Genomic DNA, 11,083 nt, shown 5'->3' with positions numbered 1-11,083 from the left:
TCACAAATCACATTGGGAAAGAGCAAAAGAAAGCAAACTCAATGATTGTTCTAAAAGGAACCACCTCTACAACGTTAGAGCATCAAGAGTTGGAAATCTATGACCAAAGCCTAATTCTCAATACGAGTCGATGCTAGAGACTATTAGACGGTCATACAAGCTCCCCATGCAATTTTTCAACCAGTTTCATGAGAGGGTTTTGCACGCTTACAGCTTTCTAATAGAAAAAACATTAATTGACATAAATGTTTCTGATCTTTGACAATCTATGATGGATTTGTTCTTGTGGTATTGAATAAACACTAAGAGGTTAAATAAAAGAGGGGAGAAGGATGGGAAGCGATGAAGAGCAGACTAGGCCATGCATGCGGTGCGGGCTGGTGGGGGTGGGTTTGTGTATGGGCGGGCTGGCAAGAGACTCTCCCTGCTCGTCACTCGTGAAACTCTTACCAAACCTCCTTTGATTCGTCTTCAAGTAATACCTAAAAAGCGTCACGTGCCAAGTTATGTTTAAAAACTATTTCAAGCTAAAATCAGTGTGTCATGTAAAGTTATGGCTTTTTTTTAACATGAAAATAATTTTAAAAATCAAAGGCTAGGAAGTCAACTTTAACATTTTGTAGTCTTTAGAATAGCCACCATTTCAATATCACCATCCTAACAATTGTCGTATATTTGAAATGGAAGGGAAAGAGGCCATGTGAAGCTCATCATACAGCAATTATCTCCACATGAAAATGATGCACATCAAAATTGAAGACAAGAAACATTTTCATGTAAGTCCTCACTTACAAGCTCTCTTTGCACATTTGAGAATATACAGACAGCTGTAATAATGATAAACATCACAACAAACTAGAAACTTTTCCGATTTAATCTCTGCTTTAGCTCCAAAAATGCTAAACATCAGGCATTCAATACACACAAGCCTCTAGGTTTTGAGAGGTGCCTTCTTCTCTCTGTCAGATATACGAGCGGGTCCAGTTGTGTGTGACTTGAATCTGCCTCTTCCTCCATCCTCATCTTTCTCCTGTTCAGAATTCATTAGATTTAGCGACACTTACCAGCCGCAACAAACCATTCCTGACAAAGAAAAGATCACAACACCACAGAAAAATAAGACCTGTGACTCACCTTCTTCTTGACAATTTGAACCACATCCTCATCATGAAGAACATGAGAAATCCCACATCGCTGTGGGTAATGCTTCGCACTACTTCCCCACACCAGCACATATTTGACATCCTTAAGCAAATTTCTGTGAATATGGTTGCAAAAGTCCTCCACGGAGCAGCCCCCTCTGTCCTAGGCAACACAAAAAGATGAGGTAAAGCAAGATGCCAAAAAAGCATTTCAACAAGAATAGATCACAAGTACAGCACTTAGAACAAACAAATCATTCAAAGATAGGTGGACATAATTATTACAGTCGACAAGACGACAGGCTCAGAAAAATCCGGTTGTTGGCCCTGTGGCTTTGTGTAAACCCGTACAAGGCCCATCTGCTCCCACATCTTTGCCAGTAACCTGTCAAGGTTCAGCTGAAAATTCAAGACGAAGCCAAATCAATAGACATAGAATAAGAAAACCAAAAAGTAATTGCTGAATTGAAAATATTTCTTGAATTATGAAAAAAAAATGCATAGAAAACTTTACAAACCTTGAGATTACAGCTTATAACTATGGAATTGGGTTGACGAGCTAATCTGTCCACATCGTCAATACCTACAACATCAATCTTGTTGTACACGTATGCACACTTGATATATTTTCTGTTTCCTTCAATAACATCAATAAAATCGTCGACAGAAGCATCCTCTTTGAATAAGACCTGCATTGTAAAGACACTTGTATGCGTTTAATACAGCATGTGCAAGACTAAATAACATTATTATGGGACACGTGTCAAGAGAGCTTCTATGCAAATAAATAGTGCATAAAAAATACCTCTGCATTATGGATTTTGTATTCATGCAAGATTTGGTAGCAGAGCTTTTCATCCACATTTGTGAGAGGCAGTGTGCTATTGAAGGAGATTCCACCAGTTTTCTTCTTTTTAAAGTAGATCTGGGGGTAATAGTCATATTTCAGAAAACGGTAATGTCTGAAATTGAAGGAACATAACTACGCACCACAGTCAGAACAAACACAACCACCTGAGGCGGCCTTTTGTTGAGTCGCAATCCTACTGCTTCCAACTCCCTTGTTAGGATCTGACGATGGCCTTCACTCTGGAGGTAAGGGGAAAGTCAGGGTGAGAATCTTGCATTATTGACCACCTTTGAGTCAGTTTACAAGAAAAAATCAATTCAAACAACAGCAAAAAGAAGCAGCATTAACCAGCCGAAACCAGGAACACAAGGCTACCCCTGAACATTGATTGGCAAAACTTTCTTAAAACAGCGAGGAAACCAGAAAGTCAACAGGTATAAGAATATCCCTTCAATGCAATTTCTTCTAGAACCATGCAGCTGTAATGTATGGCACAAATACATCCATTAAACATTTACGCACTGAATCAAAGACCGATTCCAATGTAGAGATGAGTGTGTTTTAAATCCTAGGAGAGATGTCTCTTTTTTTATGCAGTCACGAGAGCTCAAACTTCACATCTAAAAACATAGGCATATAATGTATATGTATGCACACATCCATAGATGCACACGTTCTTCAAAATACTTCAACCCCAAACATATGTCAATGTACACCAAACATATTAATATTTATAATGGCATCACCCATGATAGTAACATACCCTCAACCAAAAAGTTTATCACAAGGCTTCGAAATTTCCGAGGTGAATGCACTCTTCAACAAAGTACACCTTCACTGAGATATTTTTGTTTCTACATACAGTTTTCTTCCCTTTCAAAATGCAATCAAACCCTAATAGTCAATGCATCGTCTCTTGCCATCTCTTGTCAGTCTTTTATCACAACAATAAATTCATTGCAACTCTGAATGAAAAATGATACAGTACATGATTGGCTACAAGTATACAACTCCTTTTTTTTAAGGCAGTACAATTCAAGAATGCTAGCTTTGTTACAGTCATAAACAGCAAGAATTTTGCTGCAAGAAATATTTGCAAATCGAGCAATCAAATGACTTAGTTACAAAGCTAAAACGATTACCTTTGAAGCATCAAGGACCATCAGCACGAGATCTGAAGATTTGGCAACTGCAATGACCTGACAACATGCACATCAACTCTCTCTCTCTCTCTCTCTCTCTCTCTCTCTCTCTCATTTTACACACAGGGATCTACGTAGTACGTAGGCCCTTTCTTTTTCTTTTTCGTGTTCTGGCATCCAGTCTACACATGGATCATATGTAACATCTTTTTGGCTCTCATAGACGCTTCGGGCCTTTAGTAAACATTTATAAGATTTTTCTTTCTATGTGTGCATGTGCATGAGTGCAACGACTGTAGCTCCCCAGTTTCTAGAAACGTTTCACAAGTTTCAAAATGGCAAAATGTGTTTTTTTTGTGACTATACAGAGCTCGTACTGCAACCAATGGCACCGTTACTGCATTTGCACACAAGACATTTGTCCCATCCGGGTGCACTGGCACGTGAAGCAAAACTACAAGTCATATTGGCATGTCAAGGTCATAGTTACCAATCACAACTATGCCATGAACTACTTGCAATGGATCATTGCTATTCAGCATCCCAACCTCAACAAATTTAAATGGTGCTGTCAATAGGGCTGAAAAGAGCCAATCCCCCTTGTAATATGATTGTATTACCAAGGATTCCTAAAAATACAAGCTTCATGGGCATCACATGCCAGATTTCCAATGGCCCTCATGCAATGAAAATACTTTGCAAACATGATTTGTGGAAGTCAAAGTTAATTCCAAACTTTTGTCACGAATAACCTCACTCCCCAATCCTCAATGTCTTGCTACAAGCAGCTATGCTCCACTGGCATCCGTACACAAACATGTGTGCACCATGCCGAGACATGGGAGACCTTAATGGTCAAGCATGTGAAGTAGAGTAGGTCAATAGAACTTGGAGAAGCCCTTACCAATGAATTTACTGAAATTTGTAAGGAGAAATCAGCTTTAGGAGGATTTGTCAGTGTGATAGAAATACTCAAAGCATTTTCTTCAGGTAGATAGCAGCTGAAAAGGACATCTAGGGCTAGACAGCAGTGAAGAGCTCATTTGTAGGCCGAACCAACGGTTGGAGAAGCAAGAAAGCAACCTTAATGGAACTTTTTACTTGATTAGCAAAGAACAGAAAATTGTGCAAGAGAGAAAATTGGACATAGGATTCGGTCCCAATAACCTTCTGAAAGGGCCCCCACCCGTAGGTATATACATTTGCTTGTACGAATGTAAGGACTAAGTGTAGGGTTGAGTCCCTGATGTGAAAATGACCAGGAGGACTTTCAGATGCCTTCGCCGGGGGGGGGGGGGGGGGGTAGACGATGTGCTGGCCTGCTTGTGCACATAAGTGGAAAGCCCCCAAGATGCTGCATTTTACTCCTGACAGTAGAATAGACCTCTGTGACTGATTTCCGCCAAGTATTTGTTGCATGTTTTCCACCAAGCGAGTAGCCTTTCCGTACATAGAGAGGGTGGCCATTGGGCCACCTCTGCACCATTTTAATGAAAAAGTGACCTGTTTTTTGAGAGCCTGGTCGGCCATCATTTAATAAGTTCCCAACTCACTTATAACATGTCCATCCACACTTTAATGTAGTGTGGATGTCCAATGCACTTAGAAGTTGTCTAGCCATACTTTAATTAAGCGTGAACCTGCAAAACAAAAAAGCGAGTTATAACTCTGACAAGCATAAACAAAGAGTTTAGAGTCACACCTACCATCTCACTACAATCCACAAGCAAGGTCAAAATACAGATTCATGTGCACAGTTCACGAGAAGACGTCCCTTGCCCATAAACTAGATACACAGATCTTGCAAGCAGTAAAACATTTCACGCAAAAACAGTTTCATGCGAAATTAGTTCCAAGCATGCAAGTATGCTATGCAAGAAACCTAGCGTTCCATACCACCAAAGCTTGGATCCTCAGTAAGACCACATGTGAACCGCCATGTCTATTGAGAATATGGTTTAGCTTTGACATATCTTTAACCTTGGTGGTGGGTGCTTTTACAAGGAGAAAAAGGATTACGTGAGCTAGTCATTTCTAGAAGCTTAGGTGGCAAGGGAGTCACATGGTATGATATACTAGGTGGCACCCCCAATTGAGGGGAGTGGCTCTAGATGCTCTCTAGGGACATTAGCATCATCAATGATGTCGCCCATTTGGGCGCCCTCATTCAACCCCTCTCTATATAATGGAAGGATACAAATCCTCCTGTAATCATCTTGGATGACTCTTGTATTAGCACTTGAATAAAAAAATAAAGGAAGAGCTATGTGCCTAGCCTTTTGTGGGCTACATCTTGTGTTTATCTTCGATCATTAAGGAGCTTAATCTCTCCACGTTATAGGTTCATTTATGTTGCTAATCACATATGTAACTCATTCTCTTACGGTATCTCATTAAGTGTTGCATTTAGGTTAATCATATATTTGCACTTGTCCATTAAACTAGCATTTCACTTATGTACATTAGTGAGGTGATTAGGAGAAAGAGGGAGAGTTTTAGTAGTAAGCTCTATATTTTGCTAGAGCTTGCTAGAGCTACTCGCTAAGTAACCACTCTTGTTTAGCATAAGATGAACATAAGGTGTGTGGAGAGTCTTTGAGTGAAGCATTGCTTTCTATTTGAGTGGTTATTAAGCTTTTCATTAAGAGGTTCTTGCAATAAGAGTGATTAATGGAAAGGCATTTCATTGGGAGAGGTGAGATCAAGAGAGTCAAGCACTATCGAAGCTTTTCAATTGTGGAAGGAGCTATAGCTTGAAGATTTTGTTGAGGAGAATCAAGACTTTAAAGACCTTGCAAAGAAAGCAAAGAAGTCTTGAAGGTTTGCAAAAGCTCTACACTCATTAAGTGTCTATCTACTCTCAACCTACTCAAGGATAGGAGCCTTGCTTAATGAGGTATTTATCTTATGAGATAATTATATAGTGAAGACTAGTGTCTAAATTAGTTACAAGCTTGCTAATTATGATAAGTTACGAGGATTAATGCGGAGTGTGATTAAGTATCTATGCAGTTATTGCCTAATATTGTATACATTATTAAGTGTCTAGTCACTATAGCTAGTGAAAACATTTTCATTAAGCTAAGACATTGAGGGATAAACCTAATGATACTTAAATATAACTCTCTAATTAAGTATGTTAGCTTACGTATATCTATTACTTAAGAACATCTTAATTAAGACATTAATTACTAACTAGGTCATTAAGCAAGGCTTCTACCTAAGAGTAGACATAATAGATGAGAATTGTGAGCTTGAAAATCAGCTATGGCAGGGTATTTTACTGTTACCAGTGGTCACTTACAATTGTGCCATACTCAGAATTAACCCTCTGATACACTGATAGTGGAGATCAATCCATCTTTGTGAGGATTAACTCTTGATTGCAGTTCAAGGGCAGCGCATACTTGGAGACCTTAATTTATAGCTCAGCATGCGTGTCTACAGAAGCCTGCATATACGGTTGCGCCTTGGTCCTATAGAGGGCCGAAACATGACATTTCAGCCAGATTTTCAGCCCATAACCTGAATTTGACAGATTCTACAATGGTAGGTGAAGCTTCCACAAAAGTAGCTTCACTATTTTGGTGAAAGTCGACTACTTGAAAAAAAATTGGCGTGTTCACATTCTTATCTTATAAAGATTGAAAAAAAAGTCAAGTGTGCCTTTTTACATGCCATTATCAAACTATTTTTGTGTGATGCATTATGAGCATCATTGACATATCTTCAAACACTTGTGAGTCTAAGGTACAAGGGTAATTTAAGTATCTTCACACATATCCTTTGGGTTTCCTTATACAACTCAGGCACAGGTGGAGAAGGAATACTTTGAAGCTCTAGACACATAGGTCACATCTAAAAGGACACAGACTCCTAGAGAAAGCCAACTGTCAGAAAGAGGACCAGACACTGTGATAGACTTTGGGTGAGGCAACCTAAAGAAGTGACACAGAGTCCACCTCTAGAACAAGAGCAACCAATTGAGGAGACGCCTAAGCCAGAGAGACAAGCCTTTGGTACTATGGAACTACCTTAGCTTAGAGAGACAAGCCGTTGGTACTATGGAACTACCTTAGCTCAATATGGAACTCTATGGGTGTGGTCAAGGGTTATGGATGTAACTGTCTCAACTTTTAAAACTCTTTTGTGAAAATCTTTTAATATTTGCCTTGTATTAGTCTCTCACCTAGTCTTTATAGCTAAAGTTGCTTCATTTATCTTGCTTCTATCTTGATCTTTATTTACTCTAGAGATGGGTAAGGACTATTTTCAGAAGGATGATAGATTTGATGGTACTAAATACAACACATGGTCCATAAAGATGCAAATGGCCATGGTAGAAAAGGATAATTGGGCCATAACTAAAGAGGATTATAAAAGACCTTCTAGGGATGCTTAGGAACTAAAAGTTTGGGAAGTACTTGATATAATGGCATTAGCCTTCCTAATTAAGGGGTTAGATGATATACAAATACCAGCCAGAGAGGCCTCGACTAGGCTAAAGAGCGTCTTTGGTCAAACCAATGCTGCTTTGAGACTTTGGTTAATAAAGATACTATATAGGCTAGATATGGGAGAGAAAGACCCAGTTGCAACCCATTTAAGCAATATCAGGAGTCTCATGAATCAACTTTCAGGGACTAGGGTAAGTATTACAGAAAAACATAGCAAGCGGTATAATGTGGTGACTCCCTTAACTGAATAGCAATGGTGAAAAAACTACTAGATTTGAAAGGCAGTTAAGAATAAGGACCCCCTTGATAAAGGATCAAGGATGGGCGTGCCAATTCTTTCCAAGTTGCATAGCAAGTAGGGCATTGCACATAGGCGTACATAACAATGTCAATCCTGAGGGAGATGCACTATAGGTTGATGCTAAGAAAGAAGTCAAATGGAAAAATCCAAAAAAATGAAGATGAGTTATTTTGCATGCATATACAATTCTTTACAATGGTAAACAAAAAAGTGCATTATAAACCAAAAGCCACAGACCTTATCTCACAAAGTGTTTGACCATTTGTTAGGTGCATCATGCATGGCTATCAGAATGGAGAGGAATGAAGGCTGAAACCCCTCCTAGGGGCTGGCAGCCAAGAGCCAGCCATGCAAAAAGTGTGTCCACGGCGCATGCCAGCTTAGTGGGAAAATGGAAATTAAGAGACTATGGAGTAGAAGCCAGCCGTGGTCGAGGGGAACCAAGTAGTAGACGTTGTAGTAGCTACTCAAGTTAAGGAGGTAGCAGGAACTTTGGTCCACCGAGAGATATTTACTCGAGAATTGCTTCCATTGCTGCAAGCTTATCCACAGGCAATGCAAATGCAAGGGAAGGATGTGGCATACCTCACAAAGTGTTCTAGGATAAAATGCATTCCCAAACAACCCTAAGCATGCGGACAACCAACACGTCTAAGTGGACGCCATTTGGGCTTGCCAAGAGTAAAGGGTGCGATGGACGGGCTATTGAGTCGCACCCAACCTGATTGGTCAGCCATGAAGGGACCAAACTAGCTAACCAACCAAGCCAACCAATTTCGGTGGTGAAAAGATCTCTCCCCTCTCATTCTTAGTGACCAACAACCTAAGAGAAAGTCCAACATGTAAATTATGAAGCAAATACATCCACACACACATGTATATATGTATGTATGCGTGCGTTTGTAAGTGTGTGTGTGTGTGTAAGTGTATGTGTGTGTGTAGACGTATAAATATACACATAAATATATATAGTACACACACATATACACATATATGTGTGTATATATAAATATATATACATATACATGTGTGTGGGTGTGTGGGTGTATACACACACACACATATGTGTGTGTGTGTACAATATACATACATACATACATACATATATGTATGTATTTTTTATATTTATATAAACACACACACACACACACACACATACATATACACACAAATATACATGTGTGTGTGTGTGTGTGTGTGTGTGTGTGTGTGTACATTCATATATATATTATTTACATTTGTATTTATAGTGTGATGTGTGTGTGTATACACGTATATATGTATGTATATGTGTGTGTATGCACACACACACACACATATATATGTGTGTGTGTGTGTGTGTGTGGTGATGTATACGTACATATACATGTATACACACACACACACATAATTCTCTCCCGTATTGCATGCTGGGGGTTGACTCGAATGCTGTGTTTAAACTAAATAGTGAAGGCACACCAAAAAGTATGCCGGCCATAAAATGTTCCCATTTTAGATTGATGAGCCAAGGCTTCAAAGGATCTATGTAAATGTCTACCTGCCTCCCTCTTCCCTTGCCTTCAGAAGCTCCTTCTATGATGCCAGGAAGATCAAGCAACTGAATTTTTGCATCATTGTAATGTATGATGCCCGGAATGCAAGTCAATGTAGTGAATTCATAAGATGCTGCTTCAGAATGGGTGCCCGTCAATAGTGTCAAAAGCGTCGACTTACCCACGCTGCACAAGCCAAATGAAAGCTTTATTGTGGCCAGGGGTAATTCACATCATGAATCAAGGAGTGTCAGAAAGGTGCTGATGCAGATAAAGCACATATTGAGGAACCCAGAAGCAGCAAAAATTTGGGCAGGCATCCATACCTCGGAAAGCCAATAAGGGCAACCCGACCATGACCAAATTTTGTTACCTCAAAGCCATCCCCTGCACCTGATGCGCCCTAAGGTTTGACAGCCTGAGACAGTTAGAATCCATTGTGTCGCAGAATTTCAGAATCAAAGACAGAGAGTTGTGATTATCAAACCTTGGGTGGCTCGAGAAGTTGAGTTCTTAGCTTAGCAAGCTTGGCTTTCAGTTGCCCCAGATGATACTCTAAACAAAGCATACTGCCAGAAGGTTAGGCTAAACGGCCCAAAGCATGATCTGCCAAAATACCCAAAATGACTGCAACAAAAACTGAGGGCACCTGTAGCTTTATTTTTCTGGGTGCGAGCCATCTCCGCTTCTATCTCTTTTATCTTTTCGATGATCCCCATTTCGCTACCTTCAGAGAGGCCTTCAGATTCTGATCCCCATTTCCCAACTGGCACTTGTCAGCGGTCGCCGTACAAACACAAGCTTATTCATTGAGAGGCATACACAACGGCGGGCGAGCGAGCGACCTGAGGGAAACGGTAGAGACCAACCTGGTGGCTGGAGCGATCGAACGTCCTTCTGAGTTTTAGTGTATGCCTAGATCAAACAAAGATGGGAAACACCTAGTCTTGTGGAAAGCTTTTATAGAAACCGCTAACTTAAAGTGATTCTCAAAGTTAAAAACCCAAAGTAATAACACACACGAGAGAGAGAAGAGAGCAGAGAAGGAGAAGGAGGAGGAGGAGGGGAGTTCAATACATCGTAGGAAGGGGTAAGGTTCCCTTATATTACATAGCTAGATCCATCGTGTGGACTCACCCATAGGAGAATGATGCATCTAACTAGGTAAGATTCACACATGATAAACAAATTTAGATTAGAAGGGGCAACCAAGAAAGATACTTACATGGTATAATATACAGAGATGAAATAATTCAAGTATACATGTATGGTGTATATACATGATATACACACATGTAGATGCATACTATGCATGGCAACATATATGACAAGGATACATAATCCAATAAGATACAAGAAGATCTTCAACCTTTATTCAGTGATGGTTTCCATTTTTGGCTTTGATCTTTGAGTTATAGAGGATCCATGCACTTCAACATATTAATCAACATCACATCAATATACTGACCAACATTCTTTAGTGGGCATAGTAACATATTAATCAATATCACATCAATATACTATAATACCAACACTCTTCGGTGGGCAAGATCTTCAAGTCCCTTCAAAAGCGCTCATGAAGAGATTAAGTTACCTCCTCCTCCGAAAATTGCTCCTTGAGCTACCTATTTTTATAAGGATCCACATTTAACATACATA

At 39.8% G+C, this 11,083-nt stretch overlaps 1 protein-coding gene across 6 annotated transcripts; it reads right to left on the bottom strand.

Annotated features, from left to right (window-relative positions):
- Positions 1–344: 344 nt before the first annotated feature.
- Positions 345–10,434, bottom strand: LOC147616296 (developmentally-regulated G protein 2). Of its 6 annotated transcripts, XM_086777370.1 has the most exons (13): positions 10,294–10,434; positions 10,074–10,172; positions 9,912–9,979; positions 9,751–9,827; positions 9,430–9,610; positions 3,135–3,191; positions 2,154–2,231; positions 1,948–2,067; positions 1,661–1,831; positions 1,428–1,541; positions 1,135–1,305; positions 930–1,030; positions 345–482 (listed from the first exon to the last, which is right to left on the bottom strand). In XM_086777370.1, the coding sequence occupies exons 2-12, from the start codon at positions 10,141–10,143 to the stop codon at positions 932–934; spliced, it is 1,206 nt and encodes a 401-aa protein (XP_086633496.1). In that variant the 5' UTR covers positions 10,144–10,172; positions 10,294–10,434; the 3' UTR covers positions 345–482; positions 930–931. The 6 variants fall into 6 exon arrangements, 4 of the variants coding, with proteins under 4 accessions (XP_086633496.1, XP_086633494.1, XP_086633497.1 ...); XR_015262475.1 differs by lacking the exon at positions 345–482 and having other exon boundaries at positions 729–1,030; positions 1,135–1,300; XM_086777368.1 differs by lacking the exon at positions 345–482 and having other exon boundaries at positions 729–1,030.
- Positions 10,435–11,083: the final 649 nt, after the last annotated feature.

This window comes from Cibotium barometz, chromosome 38 (genome assembly GCF_041138505.1).
Source record: "Cibotium barometz isolate CiBa-2024 chromosome 38, ASM4113850v1, whole genome shotgun sequence".
NCBI lineage: Eukaryota > Viridiplantae > Streptophyta > Polypodiopsida > Cyatheales > Cibotiaceae > Cibotium > Cibotium barometz.
This window is presented reverse-complemented; position numbering and strand designations above follow the sequence as displayed.

Coding starts and splice junctions, on each gene's coding strand:
- LOC147616296 (XM_086777370.1), bottom strand. CDS start 10,143: ATGGGGATCATCGAAAAGATAAAAGAGATAGAAGCGGAGATGGCTCGC. Junction 9,980..10,073: donor CCAGAAAAATAAAGCTACAG/GTGCCCTCAGTT, acceptor TGCTTTGTTTAG/AGTATCATCTGGGGCAACTG. Junction 9,611..9,750: donor GCCCTTATTGGCTTTCCGAG/GTATGGATGCCT, acceptor TGGCTTGTGCAG/CGTGGGTAAGTCGACGCTTT.